At 33.1% G+C, this 20,943-nt stretch overlaps 2 protein-coding genes across 2 annotated transcripts; one reads left to right on the forward strand and one right to left on the reverse strand.

The window, feature by feature from the left end:
• Nucleotides 1-423: 423 nt before the first annotated feature.
• Nucleotides 424-6,130, reverse strand: LOC120627625 (WW domain-binding protein 4). The gene is made up of 7 exons (XM_039895635.1): nucleotides 5,986-6,130; nucleotides 5,357-5,429; nucleotides 4,815-5,006; nucleotides 3,460-3,604; nucleotides 2,719-2,818; nucleotides 2,166-2,330; nucleotides 424-647 (listed from the first exon to the last, which is right to left on the reverse strand). Coding segments are annotated over exons 1-7 (873 nt in total). The 5' UTR covers nucleotides 5,988-6,130; the 3' UTR covers nucleotides 424-451.
• Nucleotides 6,131-7,328: 1,198 nt separating this feature from the next.
• On the forward strand, nucleotides 7,329-19,643 carry LOC120627224 (ATP-dependent RNA helicase me31b). Its single transcript, XM_039895102.1, has 8 exons — nucleotides 7,329-7,408; nucleotides 7,845-8,063; nucleotides 8,133-8,217; nucleotides 8,525-8,731; nucleotides 9,269-9,440; nucleotides 9,816-9,966; nucleotides 10,425-10,620; nucleotides 17,294-19,643. Exons 2-8 carry the CDS (start codon nucleotides 8,002-8,004, stop codon nucleotides 17,741-17,743), a joined length of 1,323 nt encoding a protein of 440 aa, XP_039751036.1. The 5' UTR covers nucleotides 7,329-7,408; nucleotides 7,845-8,001; the 3' UTR covers nucleotides 17,744-19,643.
• The last annotated feature ends 1,300 nt before the right edge of the window (nucleotides 19,644-20,943 follow it).

The following is a 20,943-nucleotide window of genomic DNA, read 5'->3' on the forward strand; positions in this document are numbered from 1 at the left end:
AATCGCCTGTTACTTATAAAATTGGTAAAGCTGTTGATATGTGATAAAATTTTAGCTCTCTACTTATCATCAGTAATATGACATAAGCAAAAAGAAGACAAAACATTGCGTTACTATGCAACCGCTCTACAACATTTATTAGAACAGAAGAATGAATGAATGAATACACTTATATTGTAAACATGTAGACAAATTGTAAATAAAAATTTAACGAAAAGTATATAATTTGGCATCCTTATACATAGCGATCTGTTCCAGGCAACCAATGGCGTAAAACACAGATCAAGAAAAGAGGTAGGTGGTGCATATAAATGAACATATATATACATAAATACTATATGTATATATATATATATAATAAGATTTAAGGATATAAATGGAATAGGTTTAAGTAAATGGTACTTATCGAATAAAAAAAGCGCATAATTCATAAAAAATATATATTCATTAATTAATCATCATCTACTTTTTGTCTCATATTTCGTTTAGGATTATTAAACTTTCTCTTCTTAAACTCCACGGGTCCGTCGCCGAGGGATTCCATTCGCTTCTCCTTGAACACAACTTTCTCTGGCTCCATTACAACCGGGGGTGGAATTATTTCTTTCTTCGTTTTTGGCAATTGCAAGTCGATAACTTTTTCGGGCCTATAATAATAATTATTATTATTTCAGGCTTAACCCATAAAATTTAAGTTACGAAATAAAATTAAATGCAATTAAAATAAATACATGTCAAAAATAAATCGAGTCTACCGGTGATCCTAGAGCGGGCAGTTACCTAGGCCAACTAATTAGTTTGGCCATCCAAAGGGGCAATGCTGCGGTGGTTTCGAGGACGTTTTAGATTTTATTTAGTTTTAAATAGTTTATTTTAGGTTATATTCATAAAACAATTATTATATTATAGATTCTGTAATTTTGAAAATAAATTAATTAAAAAAAAAACTAAATTAAATCTTATCCAAATAAACCAATTCAAAAATAAAATTTAAAGAAAAAGAAGAATAAATTTATTGGAAATATATACTTTGAAATTGTTGCCAGCCGTAAATAAGATGGGAATGTTAGGAGAAATTAATCTATAGATGATAGACGCCAGTGCTTGGCTGCAAGAAGAGGTGATGGAAAATGATGGTGTAGCCTAAAGTGGAGTGTGTTTGCCTAGATGTGACATATCCCCCGTTGATTTAAAGGAACCCATACACATAGGACATTTTCAGTTATGCAAATATATATCACGTTTACATTTTACATTTTGATCTATGTCTGTGCATGAATTTCATCGCGTTTCTTTCCTAATAATGAGTTTGTTTTTTGTTTGAATTCGCTAATCTTTGGAACCAGTCGAGTTTCAAATCTTTTATGGATTTGATATCCCAATTCTTGGGAAAGGCTATATAAGCTTTTAGCCTTTTTCACTATCATATACACCTACTGTCACTGCACTGTACCTATGACAGTATTCAGAAAGGTTCAGGATCTTACCGTCTGGCGAGCCTTCATAAGTAAAGCTGGAATATATAGTCACGGCCCCGAGGCCCCAAGAGAAGAGATATACTGTAAAATTACATTGGCATAGAACACTCTCCTAACCAGATTTGTATACCAATCTTTACCAATTTTATAGGATGAGAAAGTGTGTTTGTCTGTTTGTTCTTAATTCACGCCCTAAATAAAATAAAATAAGTAAATAAACTAAGACAAAATATTAATTGACAAATACATAAATACTTATAAAATAAATATAAACACCCAGGCACTGAAAAATATTCCTGTTCATCACACAAACATTTTCCAGTTGTGGGAATCGAACCCACGGCCTTGGACTAAGAAAAAACGGTCGCTGCCCACTACTCCAATCGGCCGTCAAATATATCTTTAATTAAGTCGACTTGGAGCACGATGTTGTGTCATAATTTAACAATTACTACTCGTTAGTGACCGACATACACTAACTTCACCTTCAAACCTCCAAAGTCGTTCCATCCATTTACTGACTCCAGTTAACATTGCTTACCCAGTGCTATCGACTCTTTTTTGCTGGTGCTACTACCACACACCATCTCTCAAATAAACTGCTCCACACACAATCTCTCAAAAAAACAATAACAGACGCGGAGAAAACCGCGGGCAATAGCTAGTTAAACAGTTAAACAAACGTACTCTTTGACAACCGGTTTCCATGTTCCAAATGGCTTGACCAAAGGTGCTGGTCCGAAAGGCACTGTGTAAGGGATTGGTTTTTCTTTCTCTACCGCAAACTCTCTCATGCTCTCTCGCGCCATGTGAGCTTTCACTTCAATAATTGCTTCTTTCTCTTTCTCTTTCCTGAAATTCATATTAATTAAATTTAAAGTTCGAAGCCGAACAATAAAATCTAAAAAGCACACAGCAAATAAATGGTTCAAATATATGATGAGGTTGCCTGTAAGAGATTGCTTGCAGCAATAAGGCCGCCTTTGCATGCCTACAATTCTTGTTCTTCTGTTTATTCTTTATTTTATGGGGGAGGAGACCCATTCTCTGTAGTGGACGGGTAATGGGTTGATATGATGATGATGATGCTTTATATACACCACAATTGTTTTTAGTCTGATCCTTGCTCTATAGCAGTAATATGTGATAATAATCGTAGGCCCGCCATCCCGCATGGGAAAAGCTTAGTGGGTCAATGTCTGGCTTATTAGATATGGTATTACTATGAGTATGATATTACTTTAGTATCTTATCCCTTTTTTGTTCTTCTTTCTCTTTTAGTTTCTTTTTTTCTTGTTGTGCCAAAGATAAATAATTATCTGGAGGATCCCACGTTGTCTCTGAAACAACAGTAAGTACATAATACTTTATTCAAACCAAAGAATTAATATTAACAGAATTATTAATACTAATAATAAAACTGAACAGGATTTTTCTGTTTCTTTGATTTTTATCGCGCGCGTTAATCTCTGGAACTACGAATCAAAACTGAATGTATGAATCTATTTTCTGAATCTATTTTGCATTTGATAGCACAATACTCAGGGATGGGTATATAACTTTTTAAATTTCACATTTCCAAAGGGGATTAAAAGTGTGTTATAGATATTCAAGTTATTTCGATGAAAAGTCATTTTTGCATATGGCTATATAGGCACGTTACGTTCCATACTAGCGAGGTTGGACGACGTGACGCGGTCGGTCGGGGTATATTCTGTAGAATAATGGATAAACGCTTGTATTTGCAATACAAGAAGAAGACGATCAGGCTAAAAGAAGACAAGGCTGTATGAAAAAATAAATAAGATGTTGACATTAACAAAGTCGTGGGGAAAAATAATTCGTTATTCCTGTTTATTGAATAAGTTAGTAGAACGTTATAACTTATTATACTATATTCAACAACCCTATGTTAGTTTTCGTTATAAAGATGCTGATATTAAAAAAAAAAACGCCAAAAAAATACAGAAAAACATCTTACCATTTGTTTCGGTGTTCCAGTAGTAAATGTTGCCATCATCACTTTTGATTTCTTGCCAAACAGGAGTTTCTTTTATAATAGTGTCACAAGCCACTACAATATCTTTACTAGTACTTCCAGAATTGGCCAGCAACTCATTGATACTCTGTGAAATAGAATGTATGTTGTGTCTCATAAAAAAAACATCGTCAACAACCGTCTTATAAATCGATGAACGCCGGCTCCAAGCACAAAAAAGCATGCCTCATGGTCACGTGCAATGCAATTTTTTTTCAGTTCCACAACAATATAGCCCTTCAGTGCAATCCCACCTCGTGGTAAGTGATTATGCAGTCAAAGAAGGTAGCGGACTGATCAGTTAGCTGTTTGGCAGTTATGTTTAACAAATACCCCAAATATGTTTCTACGCTGTATGTTGGCAGCGTGGCACGTCTTTTTCGGTAGGGTGGTAACGTCTAAAGCTTCCACAGACCAGAGACAGCACAGGAGTTATAAATTGCCAAGTTTTCAACCTACACCAGGGATCAACCTCTCCCACTTCCCTAGCGCTCAGCACTGCTTCTTCTGTGCAGTAGACAATTTATACAATTGCATTTCAAGTGCAATTTGTTAATGAATCCTGCTTTTAAGTATATTCAACATGATGTGAGTCTATTAGAACACTTTTTGCATAATGTACTGTGGTGTGACTAATACAAAACTAATATAAACTTATAAAACTTCTTACAAAGAATCTCAAATAGATTGATACTTTAAATGATTTTGAATGAAAATTTATTCAGCATTGTTTCCCAATCATTTTAGTCTGTAAGTAAGTAAATCGTAATGCATATTCAATATTTTTAGCCCATTTTGTTACAAATTATTTGGTACCATTATATATTTTTATCACTATAGGTACTGAATGATTTCATAGAACAAATTATGCCAGTTCAGCTTCATTTAATTTCAAAATTCAAATAGTTTTATAAAAGGATTTCTAGATAAAATACTAAAATAAATCTGTAAAAAAATTAAATTTATGAAACATGATTTGAATGTACAGTGTGCTGACCCCGTATGGAATAAGGACAAGAAGAAATATGAATCAACTATTTCGATACATTTTATTTTTGGTCAATAGTTTACTGGTTAAGACTTGCCATACTACGCTACGGCTTAGTCTAATATTTTTTCCTGTTATGGTGCAAAGTTCAGGATCAAAAGTATATAAAATCACTCTGTCAAGGAAACACAAAATTGATTAAATTTTAAAGTCAACTCATGAACTACTTTTCTTATTTATAAAGAAAGCATATTTTTAAAGATTTTGTGTTGAGATCATAGTGAAAATATTTAGTTCAAAAGTAAATTACTTGAGAGGTAAGATCAGCATTGTTTTGAACATCCTTCAAGTAAGCACTCATAGCTGCTGCTTCCATCTTCTTCATGTCATCTTCCATCTTCTCCTGTTTTTTGAAATCCTTTGCACTTTTCTTGCTAAGCTTGGATATGTGTTTTTTAACATTTTCTTTATGCCTTTTCCCATTTTCATGGAAAGATATAGACTAAAAACAAAGAAATTTATGTAAAATTTAGTTATAAGCTATGTGGTACTAGAATTTGTATAAATCCTAAAATATGTATTTTCCGATTTCAATTGTTAAAATATATATCAATATTATAATTTCTTTCTTCAATATCAAACTTAAAAACTTTTCTCAAGAATTTGATAATGAAAAGTAAAACGCAGAGCAATTCAAATCCAACAGGAAATTCCAAAGATATATGTTCAAACAAACAAACTGTTCAACTTTATTATTCATATAGACATATATAAACTAATGTTCACTGTATTAACCTTAAAATTTCAATGGATTTAAGATTATTAAAAATATAATTTTTCAGCCATACTTACTACTTTGTTGTCTGCAAACCAGCACTTACAAAATTCACAGTATTTGCGATCTTGGGACTTCCAGTAAGTTGTCCTTTAAAGGAAATTAATCAAAAAATATATAAATTTTACAATTTTAAATTCTAAGACATTAGAATATACGCTATTCTACAGGATGCTTCATCTTTAATTCTAAAATCTCTTCCTAGTTGCATGAAACCCTGTTTATTATAGGCCACCTAAGATTAAGTTTTCACTAAGAAAACTATGCTTGGAGTGATAAATTCCGGAATGTTGACATTTATGGTTAGCATGATAGTTGAATGTTAGTGTTAGTTAGGTGGCGGGTCAAGTAGTCCGGAGGAATGATGGATATTGTAATACCGATGTGATGAAGTGGCAATCCCACACCGAAAAATGCGCGGTGTTAGTAGACCCCTTGCACTAGGTGGACAGACGACATAAACCATGAAGCAAATCGCTGGGTACAAGCAACACAAATTAATGGATTGTGGTTATCCTTAAAAAGACCCATGTCCATCGTTGGATGACCATCAGTTGATGATAAATTGGAAAAGATTCCTACTTTTTCTATTCTAATGGAATCTCTCAGGGTGCGTACGTAAAGAAATAAATGTTCTCTAACTTACATCTTACAGGATTTATTATGATTATTACGTAAAGTCAAAAAAAGGCTAAAGGTATTACAAACAATTTAAGTTATAACTTCCTAACCAAATAACAACATCAGTCAATTAAATATCAATTAAATATCAATTAAATATCAATTAAATATCAATTAAATATGAATTAAATATCAATTCTTGTTTACGGCTTTTGGTTTGTCACAATAACACAGACATCAATATGAATGACATAAGTCACACATATTTTTTTTTCTTTTCTTTTTCATAAGGAAAAGGCAGAGGTATATCACCGTACGGCTATGTAACACATCAAAATGACAAAATATATCCATAAATATCAATGACTCCGACAAAAAACAATTGTACTTTGATAAATATATGAACACAGATTAGGAGATTAATCTTACGTACGGAGAAGTTGCAAAAAAGACATTGATGTTACGATATGTATCATAATTATTATTTTTTGAGGTAACGAAATTTTTGGGTGTCTATTACTATCCTGATTGATTGGTTGGTGTTTTATCCTGTCCAAGGGTTCGTAACGCTACACTGTGAATCGAGGGCGAACATCTGTGAATGTTGAACTGTACCAGTTGTGCTGTATAGGCTTCAACCCCTTTTATAACCCATTGTACAGTTCTCCTCTGAATAAGAGTGGTTTGGTCATATGCTCTGGGTAAGTTCGGGTTTGCGGGCTTTACAAACCTTTGAGAACATTTTGGGGAACCCGCGGGCATACAAGTTTCCTCAAAATATTTTCCTTTGCCGATACGCCAGTAATATTTTAGTTTCTTAAAGTGCACATAACTCTAAGTCCGAGCTGTGTCCGGAATTTGAACCTGAGACATACTTACGAGAGGTCTGAACCACTGGGCTTTCACGGCATTATAGTGTGCATATGTGTGTTATATTTCTTATATTCGATTAGTGACTTGATCACTTGATTTTGATTTTGCATATGATGTTATGGCTGTATATGATTTCTTTCAGTAATAACTATCATTATGGCAGCAGTTTACTCAACAGCTATTAGCGTTTAGGTTTCACAATTACCAATTAAACCTGTGAAGTCATTTTAAAAATTTTAAATACACGTTGTATACAATCAAATTGAGAACCTCCTCCTTTTTTTAAGGTCGGTGTAAAATGGCAAAATGAATTTTACCTAAGTACCTCAATAATATGTATTTGATAAAATATTTTAATTCTAATATATTAAAAATATAATAAAATTTGATACCACTACAATAATATTAAAATCACATCGGTAAACATTGTTTTGATTTACAATAAACTACTAAAACAAAACAAAATAAATAGTGTTTTGTAAATTATGACAATGGATATGGCAACACCGCTGCTTACTTTTGTGATGTCGTCTTCGAGTATCGAGTGTCGTCGTCTTTTTTAAAGTTTTATCAAGGTGAATTTCCTGTTTTTATTTAGCTAAGATATCAATTAAACCTTAAATTATTAATTAGTCTAGTATCTAAGTACAAACGTAAATCCTAGATATTGTATAATGTCTCCATTCAAGTATACTGTAGGTCGGCCATATTAAAAATATAAATTCGTTTGTAAATTTCATCTTTTCTAATCATCTTAATCGATAGCTTGTTTCTGATTTGTATTATTTATATATAATTATAACGTTTCCAGCCTAGCGTTAGGAGTTTTAGTTACGGTAAACCATTACAGTTACATTGGTAATTATTTTGCTTTCTAGTGCAAAATATATCTGTGTATAGTAAGTTTATATTGCTTGTTGACGCGTCTTGTAATCTCCTTCGGGTATACATACATATATGCTATTGGGAATTGATTAAATTATTTAACTGTTCTTTGTTGTTCTGTTTCAGAAATTCTCTGCTAAGTTGGTGAACGTGATAAACTTTAACGTAGCTTATGTATTTAAAAGTGACTTATTGTGAAATTTGTTTAGTGTTGGACTTAAAAAATACCTACTTGTGATAAGTTTCTAATTTTAGTCACCCCTAGTGGGCAATTTCGGCAAAAATGATGACGGAAAATAGAATTAGTGCGAGTAATCACGTCGGAAACATGAGCAATCAAAAAGGGTAAGTGCTACTATGTGTCCTTTGTTGTGGTGTATCGACTTTCTCCTAATTATAATTTTTCCCTTGCAGAGATGTAAATGATAAAACTGTAGACGACATTGGGTGGAAAGCGAAATTAAAACTACCCCCCAAAGACAGAAGGATGAAAACCAGTGTAAGTTTATGAAGTACCTACTTACAATAATAGAAATATAATAGTGTCCAGCTATCTTGATGGCTGCTTTAATCTATGGGCACAAGACTGCAGTACCCAATTTTAAGGGGTCTAAAATATCTATAATTAAAAAATAACTTTAGTGCAGATATTGTACTGTGCAAAATTTTAAATGTAATTTATTTTAGTCATTGTGTAGTCAAGAAGGGCAGAGTTGGAACACTGTTCAACTGACTATGCTTACTCAACACTTATGTTCTGTATTATAAACTTATGGGTACCATTAATTTATTTACTTTCAATTTAGGATGTCACTGACACAAGAGGTAATGAGTTTGAAGAATTTTGTCTTAAAAGAGAAATATTGATGGGAATTTTTGAAAAGGGATGGGAAAAGCCATCCCCTATTCAAGAGGCTTCTATTCCTATAGCACTTAGTGGTAAAGATGTACTAGCAAGAGCCAAGAATGGAACTGGCAAGACAGGCGCTTATTGTATTCCAGTCTTAGAACAGGTATGTTTCTGTAAGAAAGAAGGTACTAAAACCTGATTTGTAGGTTTTCCATTAAGATTATTACCCGCGGCTTCAATGTATTTACAGCATGCCCCATAGATAACAGATACATTCTGCTACTTTGTCTAAGTGCCAATATCTATTATTCTACTCTTTCTGTTTGAACTGTTTTAGAGATTCTGTAGATACTGCACACTAGGAATCTATTCCATATAAACATTTATTTTATTTTTCGAAAAATACATATTTAAGTACATTGTAACTTGTAATATAGTTAGGTTAGTAGTAGTGAAATAAATTGCATTTATAAACTAAAAACTAACGACTACTGTTTGCGATTGAATAATTGGTCTAGGTTGCCTTTATACTATGGGAGCACATATAGTTAACATGGGTACATATAAATAACATGATGATAATGTTTGGATTCCCCTTCACTTGTTGATAAGTGATAATACCAATTCTGAATTATTATTTAATTTAATTATTACCATGTTGTACAAAAGAACACATCTCTTATGTTTTTATTTCTTTAAGGTTGATCCTAAAAAAGATGTTATACAAGCTTTAATTGTGGTACCGACTAGAGAGTTGGCGTTACAAACATCACAAATATGCATTGAGCTTGCCAAGCACACAGACATTCGTGTTATGGTCACTACGGGAGGCACAAATTTGCGAGATGACATAATGCGTATTTACCAAAATGGTAAGTGTTGACATATTATTTGATGAAACCAAGGTAAAGGCATACTTTAAGCATATAATCTACGACTATTGTTTTCGCACTTATGGATGGATTTCTATTATAGAATTAGTGTGTGGAATAGTTTTTTATTATTTTTTAAAGCACACACGGAGGAACTTTTAGCCAATCTTATTTGATGCTAATCACATAATAATGTATGAATGAATAACATGATGATAATGTTTGGATTCCCCTTCACTTGTTGATAAGTGATAAAACCAACTCTGAATTGAGAAAATTTTTGCTAAAATATATATGCATACATTTGCGTAACAAAAAATAAATAGACAACACTAATTCTAAAATATTTTTCTTAAAACTGTTTTATTGTTCTAGTCCAAGTTATAATTGCAACACCAGGACGTATAATTGATCTCATGGATAAACAAGTAGCAAAGATGGACCAGTGCCGGATGCTGGTTCTTGATGAAGCAGACAAACTTCTTTCTCAGGACTTTAAGGGCATGCTGGACACAGTTATATCACGGTAAGTTTAATCTTATTAGTCTAATGGTCCACATTAAAGGCCTTACAAATAAATGTAAAGTAATTTTTAAATAGTTACTCAGTGTTTTGTCAAACTGTCATTTAAAAGGTTGTTTCATTTTAAATGTGACAAAACATCTTTATTTGTAAGATCCTAGGTTTAATGGTGCCAGTTATTATCACTAAAGTTTGATTGGGATCTTGAACCAGGCCCTCAAACCCAAGGGCACAACATTACAAAATATTAAATAATAATCTGAAAATAAAAAGAAATTGAGTAATTAAAATACTATATATCTAATCTATTTTTTAAAACTTTCTTAATATTTAAACCTCAATATGTTTAGAAATAAAATAAAGCACAGGTTTGCACAATTAATAAAACAAAGTGATTTTGGCGTTAAAAAGTTATATGTTGTTGTTTAAGATTTCTTTTTTGATGAAAATATTTGATTACAGACTACCAAAAGAGCGCCAGATTCTTCTATTCTCTGCCACTTTCCCATTGAGTGTGAAACAGTTTATGGAGAAACATTTAAAAGAACCTTATGAGATTAACCTCATGGAAGAGCTTACACTGAAGGGTGTTACACAGTACTACGCATTTGTGCAGGAGAGACAGAAAGTGCATTGCCTAAATACACTCTTTTCAAAGGTATATTTCATATCTATGCTTTTTATTATTTTTACTCCTATTTTACAATACTCAATATCTAATATACTGCCTGCATGATGTTATTAGTCCTACTAGTTCTAGTCACAGTTTCTGAAGGGAATAATAAAATAAGTATCATCGCCCTTAGGTTGAAATAATAAGCAATTTATTAAACATTATAATGGGTAAACACTACCAAAAATTTTCTTTATAAAATAGCAGTCTTACAGTAAACAATGGTAAAATAATCTAATTTTTGTACAGCAGTTCAAAGTAATAAATTGTATAGTAACGATGATGATGATGAGGTGATTGTGTATATAACAAATATAAATTCTATAAACGTATACCTAAATTATCAATATTATGTTATCAAAGTATTGGTATAATATGATACTGTAAAGAAAAAAGTGAGTTATTATTGTCCATCAGTCCAGCCACACACACCCCTTGATCAATTATTAGGAAACCAAATTTTTTAAAAGTCAACTTTACGTTTAACATTTTGATATCTGCAAGGAAGAAAGTTTTATTGAGTAAACATATAACTAAATGTGTTTCTAAGTTTACCATATATTGTATTAGCTGTTGCCTGCGACTTTGTCTCGATGAAATTTAGATTTGCCCTGAAATTAAGAGAGATGTACCTATCTCCAGCATAACCTCAAAATCAGTTCCATTATTTATATGTTGTCAGGACACAGTCAGGAGAAATACATAGCTCAAGTTTATATTTTACATCTTGATTTATAAAAGCGTACTTAAAAAAAAATAGTAGTAGTGTGCACCTCAGGGTGACTTAAGGTGATATTAGAATTCGAGTAGAATTCTTAATTTCCGGCAAGCTTGAGAAGATTCCCCAAGCTGCCTATGTCCTTTCTGCTAGAACGAAGCTTTATTATTAATTACTCAAGATCAGCTCAAAAGTTTATATGCTAGATGTCTACAAACAGACAGAAGTACACACTTTGGTGTTCATGTTATATTACAGTAAAATAGGTAACTTTGGTGTTCATGTTATATTACAGTAGGTAATTCATTTGATCAACAATTGGATAACTTTTTGATCAATCTTGATAAATTAACTAATGAACATCCTAATGATATGTTCTTAATTTTAGGTGATTTTAACATGAGTTCCATTCGATGGAATGAAACTGAAGAGGGCCTTCAAGCTTATAATTTAGATGATAATAATTCAAGGAACTTTATTGATACATTAAGTTTATGTAACCTTAATCAATTTAACAATATTAAAAATAACTTCGGTCGCATATTGGACTTAGTCTTATCGAATGATTCAGTGACTGTTTTACATTGTGATGACCCTCTAGTACCTGAAGATCCATACCATAAGGCCCTTTGTATCAATTTACCGTTCTTTTCCATCCAGACACTTCCATTGTCATCTAGAACTATGTATGCATATAAAAGAGGTAACTTTTCTCAGATTAATGAAGCCTTATCGAATTATGACTGGGATACTCTATTGCATGTCGGGGATCTTGAATCTGTTGTCAAATCGTTCTATAAAATTTTGTATGAACTGCGAGATAGATTTGTTCCCTTAATCAAAAATAAAAGTAATAAATATCCATCCTGGTATAGTATTCCACTTATTAAAGCAATTAAAGAGAAATACAAACATTTAGTTAAATATCGTACGTTTAAAAACCTAGAAGACAGGCTTTCATTCAATATACTAAGAACCAGAGTCAAACTACTTGAAGATAACTGTTACTCATATTACATTAATTCACTTGAAGAGTCTCTCACGAAAGATTCTCAATTATTCTGGTCACATGTTAAGCGTAGTATTGCCAAACGTGCAACTAGCTTCTATCCTAAGTCTATGACTTATTCCCATTCTAAATCTGACACTGGAACAGGTATATGTGAACTCTTTTCATCATACTTTCATTCAACCTATCAACAAGTAACTTCTTCATCTTCGCATGTGCAGCCAGGAGATTCTATTACAACTGACATTTATACAATTGAATTCATTCCCCAAGTTATAGAAAAAGCCCTAAAATCTTTAAAACCTAATAAATCAGCTGGCCCAGATGAAATTCCTGCCATTTTTCTGATTAGTTGTGCGCATAGTTTATCAGTTCCCCTTTCTATTCTTTTTCGGAGGTCTATATCTGAAGGATATATGCCTTCTCTTTGGAAATCTGCTTATATTACCCCTATTCATAAGAATGGCCCAAGAAATATGGTAGAGAATTATCGCCCAATCTCTAAACTTTGCCTTGTGGCCAAAGTTTTGGAACGTATTGTATATAATCAATGCTATAATGTCCTAAAGTCGCAATTTAGTCAGAACCAACATGGTTTCTTAAAGAGTAGATCTACGGTCACAAACTTGGCACTATTCTTAGATTTTCTTACTGATAAGTTAGATAGTCGTGACCAAGTTGATGCTGTATATACTGACTATAGCAAAGCTTTTGACAGGATTGACCACATCTTGCTTCTAAAAAAACTGGCCTCCCTTGGGATCAGAGGAGATTTGTTTCGCTGGTTTTCTTCTTATATTAATAACAGACTTCAAACAGTTGTGTTAAATGGTTTTAAATCAAATTGGATGGCAGTACCGTCGGGTGTGCCCCAAGGGTCCTTGTTGGGACCCTTTTTATTCACTATTTTTATTCATGATATCGATCTCTGCTTTATACATTCAAAATTTTTACTTTTTGCTGATGACTTGAAGGTATTTCGTACAGTCAATAATGTTAAAGATGCGGAACTTTTACAAGCTGACTTGTTTAGATTAGATAATTACTGCATTCAAAATAAACTTGATCTTAATGTCTTTAAGTGTAACTCTATATCTTTTACTAGGAAAAGGGAACCTTTTCTCTATGACTACATTTTAAAACATCAAAACCTTAACAGAACTGATATTATAAGAGATCTCGGGGTACTCCTCGACACTAAACTAATTTTTGATTATCATATAGATGCTATTGTGACCAAAGCATTTAAAGCTTTAGGTTTTATTATACGTGTTAGTAAACCATTCAAAAAAATGAAAACCATCAAAATCCTCTACTGTTCACTGGTCCGTAGTCAACTAGAGTATGCTTGCCAAATATGGAATCCTGCGTATCACATTTATATCAATAAATTAGAAAGTATTCAAAAGAAATTTATTAGATTCCTTAAGCACAAATTTCACCTTCCTAAAACTTCCTACGAAATATCATGTTCGGATTTACACCTTGTACCCCTTCATACACGTAGAAACATTGCCGACGTTTGTCTCTTACTTAACATTGTTAGAGGGTCAATTACTTACTAAGTTAGATTTATTTGTACCCTCGCGATTACCTAGGCATAAAAAGATTCTGCACGTACCCTTAACTAAAACTAAGAATAGATTTAATTACTTTATAATCCGTGTCTCTCGCCTTCTTAATTCTGTTTACAATGACCCCGAAATTGACTTATTTTATGGTAATATGAATAGTGTACGTCGCAACTTAGTAGATAAACTGTTGCATGCTAGGTAAACTTAACACTTTGTTTTAGTTTGCTGCGTTTTTGCTGGGTTCTATCAGGTACCCTTGTTTATATAAGACTTATCTGTGGAAACCTGTTATTAGTTTTAAGTCAATCAATCTGTTAACTAGTTAGTATCTACAACTGTTGGTTTTCCAATTAAAGAAAAAATAAAAATAAAATAAAAACTGTCATCCCCTATTTTACCACCCTTAACTAGGGGCTTTCCAAAATAATTTCACATTTTTTATTATTTAAAGCCGATAACATTAACGGCGATTTTTACGTATCTAAATTAAAAAACTTTCATACAAGCCGTTAACCCCTATTTCACCCCCGTTAGAGGGGGTTGATAAAGGGGTTGGCGATTTCTCAATACTATTTCTTAACTAATACCTAGAAGAAACATATCTTTCTAATTTCAAGTTTGTAGAATTTATAGTTCCTGAGATTTAGATAATGAAAACACGTGGAAAAAACTAAAAAAAATCTACATGAATGTTATTGATAAAAGTCTCAATAACTTAGTAATAAATAAATCTAACATATAAAACTAATCAAGCCAAATTTTCGTAATAATAATAATAATAATTTATTTATAAGATGTTTTTTTTTTTATTTTGTAACATTAAAGAGAACCCAGTACATTCTACCAGTCTGAGATAATATTTCTACTTCTTCCCTCTTTGGAGGAGAATACCTTAACACGTTGGCTGCTGAAAACACAACGTTTGTGTTTGAAAACTACGTAACGCGTGTGCGGCTCGAACACGCTAGGCGTGTTAAAATAAATGTACCTACAAGGATGCGGCCGAACACGCTAGGCGTGTTTTTCCGGCGTTCTGCGAGTGCGGCAAACACAAACGCTGTGTTGTTTAAATATACTGTTAGAGCGGCCTTTACGCAACAAGTGTGTTATATGTTACCGCAAGTACGTTTTATTAAATATTAGTTTAACTGTAACGCAATTACGTTTTATTATATATTAGACAGTATACCTACTTAAAATTCGTTGTTTTGTGAGTTATCTAATCATTATACATGAGTGTTTTTCTTAATAATTCCCATGCCATCGAGAGTATCGACCATCACACGTATAACTAACAAGTTCATATAAAAAACATGTTTTCGACCAAATATTTGCAACAATAGTATAATACCATCGATCACTAAATAATACCCACCTAGATAATTGCATTGTTTTTAAATATTTTATAGGGACGCGAAATAGATATTGATATCGATATAGGATCGTCGTCCTATATTTTAGCATACTATACAATGTTTTTCTGCAATAAAGGTATCCGCAACATAAGTTTGACGTCTATTTGTATATTTTTTAATATTTGTACGCCTGAGTTCGCCTGCACTATTTTCATTGGTATCGGTATCGTCAATAAAATATTTTATAAATATCGGTTTGCATTCCATTATACCGACAGAATTACAAAACGATGCATCCGCATCCTTATTTTTTCTTATCGTCTTAAATAAACGTTATCGGTGCGGCCAGCGGTACCAGGAATGAGTTACTATTGTTTCGAATTTAAAAGTAAATTTAACAATGGTTCTGTATATTTACTGGAAGGATTATTATATTTAAAATGCATATTATTTTCAAATTCGCTTCTTTGTCGGCAATCCGCATTCGTATGTAAGTAGGTATTTAAACACGCCAGGCGTGTGGGGCCGCATGCTCGTAGCGCCTGTTTCGAATACGCTTCACCAGTGCTGAAAACACGCCTAGCGTGTAATCCTGCCGCACTCGTGTACCGTATTTGTTAATGTTAGGCAGCAGTCAACGTGTTGGAAGGTGTGAGTTCTGGGGTGACAAAAATGGCCAGCTTGCATTTAAAATGGTGCAATATGCTTAGTCTCAAATTCGGGGGGCTGGATATTACTTCTCTATAATAAACTTAGCTAATACTCAGTGGAGTATCTTCTAGTGCCCGTCCAACTAGAAGCATTAAGCTATCAAAATGTTTCTGATTATAGATTGAGGGATGGATGACTGGTTCAGACCCACCTATGTGTTATGACCCCTAAGTTTCTTACAGAGGTGGTAAAAGTATGTCTTATAAAATTCAAAATTCATTTATTTCAAGTAGGCCTAAACAAGCACTTTTGAAACGTCGAGTCTGTCCATGTGTAGTGACTCTACCACCGGTTCGGAAGGCAGATTCTACCGAGAAGAAGCCGGCAAGAAACGCAACAGTTGCTCTTTTCCAACATCAAAAATTTACATTTTAACATTCATTTTTCTATCTTGTGAGAGATGAAAGCAGAGCCGGATGCTTCCAAGCAACCTTGTCATTAAGAAACTCATCAATTGTATACGAACCATAACCAATATAACCACACTGTAATAAATGTGTTTTAACACATTCTTTAAACTTATGCATTGGTAGGTCCAAAATTACCTTAGGAATCATATTATAAAAGCGTATACTCAATCCCACAAATGACTACTGCACCTTTTGCAGACGATATGCAGATGTCACTAATTTATGACCATTTCTTGTAATACAATATAGTATATTTTTTTTTTTTTTTTTTAATATAGTATATTACTATCACGCTTTATTATTTACCAATCACAAGCTATCATTGTTTTTCTGAGACTGGCAACATAAAATATGATAAGATATAACTTTAAAACATATTTATATTTTAAGACTTTGATAATTTGTTTGATAACCCAATAAACTTGTTAAATATACATACAGAAATTTTATCAGTGTTTGTGCACAATAACTTTTAATTTATTTATTTTATGCAGATAAGTTCTTTTATTATCACCAATCCTTTGCTATCCACATAAACTAGTTCTTAGTAATACTTGGCTAAAGGATGATTTGATGAAGACTTTAGAAGGGAAAGGACTTTAAGCAGAGTTCTGACCAGTTATGGGCCACTGCAAAAAGCAATAAAGAAATTAATGCAGATTAGTAAAAAAGATATAATGCTGTCTCTAAAATCGACAATTGCTGTAGCCAAGGCAATTAGATGAGACTCCTCCTGGCATTTCGTCAGCAAAGTTACAGCAAATTGTTCCTTTTTGAGTGCAGCCTGATTAAAAACTTTCTATGTATCTGAGGTGATGATTGTGCGTCAGTCACATCTAAATTACTAATGTTAAATTTATTAAATTACTTTTTTGTTTCAGTTGCAAATCAATCAGTCCATTATATTCTGCAACTCAACCCAACGGGTAGAGCTTCTGGCTAAGAAAATAACGGAATTGGGTTACTGCTGCTACTACATACATGCGCGCATGGCGCAGGCGCACCGCAACCGCGTGTTCCACGACTTCCGCGCCGGCTTGTGCCGCAACCTCGTGTGCTCCGACCTGTTCACGCGCGGTATCGACGTGCAGGCCGTCAACGTGGTCATAAACTTCGACTTCCCGCGCATGGCCGAGACATATCTGCACCGAATCGGGCGCTCGGGCCGTTTTGGGCACCTTGGAATTGCCATCAATCTGATTACGTACGAGGACCGCTTCGCGCTGCACCGCATTGAGCAGGAGCTGGGCACTGAGATCAAGCCGATCCCGAAGGTCATCGACCCTGCGCTATATGTGTCGCGCGCCGACGATGACGATGGCGACAAGTAACGCAGTGCCTCGTCTCGCGTCGCTGCTCACTGGTGAATGGAACTAGGATAAAATAACACAAAAACAAAAACTTATTTGTAAAAAGTGTAATGAATTTATTATAACAAAATGTGAGTGTATATAGTTTATCGTGATATAAGACTTGAACCTGAAAAGGGTTAATTTTTTAAAGTGTATATAATAAACATCGGGACTTGCGAAAGGCACCTTGCGTTCTTTGTCCATATTGGATTCTGTGCGTGGTTTCCTAAGATTGTTAAAAAAGTAAAATATTTATCTTGAGTATCCTACTTGTGAGAGTCTATCTAAATTTGTCAGTGATCTTAACATAAATTGTGGTAGACTTTTGAAATGTGCAACTTTGCGAACCCTACCCATGTAAATAACTTGAGCTAGCGCTGGTTTACTTTTCCTCAAAACTTAACATTAACATTAGTCTGTATATTGGGTAGGCAGAAAGTCTAGTTCAAGTTGAACATATTGAAAGAAATCGATATTATTGGCAAATCAGCATAAATGGTGTTGTTTCTGGCCGCTTGAAACAATATTAATTTTAATACCAAGCCGTCCTATATTGAAATCAGGTTAAAGCAATTAAATGGCAACTTAAAGGTTTTAAGTAAGTAGGTCTTATCGAAATGAAAAAAAAAATATATACTAAAGTGACCTCTTTTAATATTTCTCAAGCAAAGTCAAATGTTGTCTTAACCTGATTTTCAGTAACTTCGTTTTTTTTTTGTTTTTGAAGCGGCAGGAGTCACAGTACAAGAAAAAGTTAAATGAAAATTAAACTTTGGGTACCACATAGTGGGGTTGTTCAACCATCCAAAGATAATTAATCATCATGGTTCCTTTTTGAGCATGAATGCTTAAAATAGGTATTTATAAAACAATGTCAACCCACCAGAATTGTGAAAAAGGATAGTCCAGATCCCAGGTAAGTTTTTAAGGAAACTAATGTCACAACAGTGTTAGTGTTAACCTGGCGTTTTATATTGGAGGTCATGGTTTGACGACTCCATACTAATTTGATACAGTATGTAATGTTGCTGTCACATTTGGTCACTTGAAAACTCACGCTAGGGTCTCAGCTGGTCATAATATGGAACTGTGACTAATTTAACAAAGTGGAGCAATGAAATCATTTTGTTACGGCTTGTATTGTGAACATTGCTCTGCTTAGGGGTGTAAAAGATAAAGAGCATTTGTGTTCAATTTAGCATAAAATGTTGAGCTCTTTGGGGGTCTTAGATATTTGGGATATCTTGTGAAGAGTTATATGATTTGGTCACAGTCAACACAAATTTGAGATGAAATGTTTTTTTTTAAAATTAATAATGCACTGTTGAAAATTTTCAGTTACTCTTTCTTTAAACGAAATGGGAAATAATTTCCTATAGTGACACATTTTAACATTCAAATATCTGTATCTGTGATATATTTCATTATGCACTTGCCTGGTAAGATGTGTGCAAAGAGATAAAAAAATATGTTTAATAATTTTGTCTTCCAATTAGCTTTAGATCTATAAAAAGACATGTGAACCTTGCTACGAATGACATAATACTTATTGTTTATCTTGACAGTGATAATTCATTGGTACAAAGTGTTTTGGGCTTATATAAAAAAGATTAACTCGGAACTTTGCCACATTAGTTTTACATTCATCTCCTAACCAGGCCATAAATTTAAAAGTCAGCATATCATAGATATTTTTGTAAAAATGTAATAGTTTCAACAAATCATGCTCTATTATACATATAAATCAATCCCTTTTATATATTAATATATGTATTTGGCACATCAGTAAATTGAAACTTTTTTTAATCTATTAAACTATTTATCTCTGGAATTGTATAGAGATTTACGAGTTGAGGCGAATTTTAAAAAGCACTGTTTATAGGATAACTTACGACAGATATGTCTACGAATTACTTTGTGATAGTTTTATGGAGACATTTTTTTGTTGGAATTGTGTTCCCTTACTTGAGGGTCATATTCGCTTCTCCTTTCGCTAATTGTAACACACGATTATCAAAATATAAAATAGTAATGATGAATAAGGTATTAACCAATACTTTGAATTATTTGTGAATGGTGATAACAAAGTTTTTCAAATGAAGATGATTATTTATTTTGTAGCGAGACCAAAAAGATGTGCTAAATAACCATAATAGATAAATTTCTGACAAATAGTCTATATTACTATGTATGTTTTGTTTTTTTTTCCTGTATTACAAAAATATATTGTTGAAAAATGGGCCAAGAATAAACTCTTCACACAAATATTTTTTTTTATTGATTACTTTCGAGAAGGCGTTCGAATCCCGGCACGTACCTCTTCGACTTTTCTAAGTCATGTGCGTTTTTAGGCACACAAAATATCACCAGCTTCAACGGTGAAGGAAAACATCGTGAGGAAACCTGCATGCCTGAGGATGCATGATGCCATAATGTTCTTAAAGGTGTATAGAGTCCACCAATATGCACTGGGCCAGCGTGATGGACCCCTTCACATTGTTGAAGGAGACCTGTGCCCTGTAGTTGGCCGGTAATGGATTGATATGATAATATATAGACTATTTACGCCAATAAAACAAACAGGTTCCAGTGGAGCTTAATAAAAAAACGCGGGCGGATTTGCGGTGAACATAGCTTTATTGTACATACTTTGCTCTCAGGAAAGGAAAAATAAAAAACTGCTCTGTAATAAATATAATGATGTTTATTAATAGCTATTAGCCATCCACTCAAATTAGATATTTAAGTACATTAAATCAGGTACCTAATAATTTACAGAAAACTTACCGAATTTAAAGTATACAATTTGATAGTAATTAAATAAAATAAAGCCACACATTATTAAAAATAAATTATCAATAGGAAGCTATCTAGTTGCATAAATCAATTAGAACATGATACCTATTTTTCATCAAATCACAACGTGACAGCACGACAGGAATACGTTATTAAAACTGTATATTTTACCTTCGCAACTAACATTACCAACTGTAATGCTTAAAAGGACCGGTGGTTTAATATCAAAAATACGAAAAGTCTGCGTCGTGTGGGATTTGAATACAATTATAAAAAAAATAGTCCCGTCATAAAAGCACAGCATAAGAGTTCAGCCTCAAGATAATGACCCGTGGGCATGGCAATGATTAATAATATTCAAATCCCACTTTCCCCGTTAGCGG

The sequence above is a fragment of the Pararge aegeria genome, chromosome 11 (genome assembly GCF_905163445.1).
Source record: "Pararge aegeria chromosome 11, ilParAegt1.1, whole genome shotgun sequence".
In the NCBI taxonomy this organism is placed as follows: domain Eukaryota; kingdom Metazoa; phylum Arthropoda; class Insecta; order Lepidoptera; family Nymphalidae; genus Pararge; species Pararge aegeria.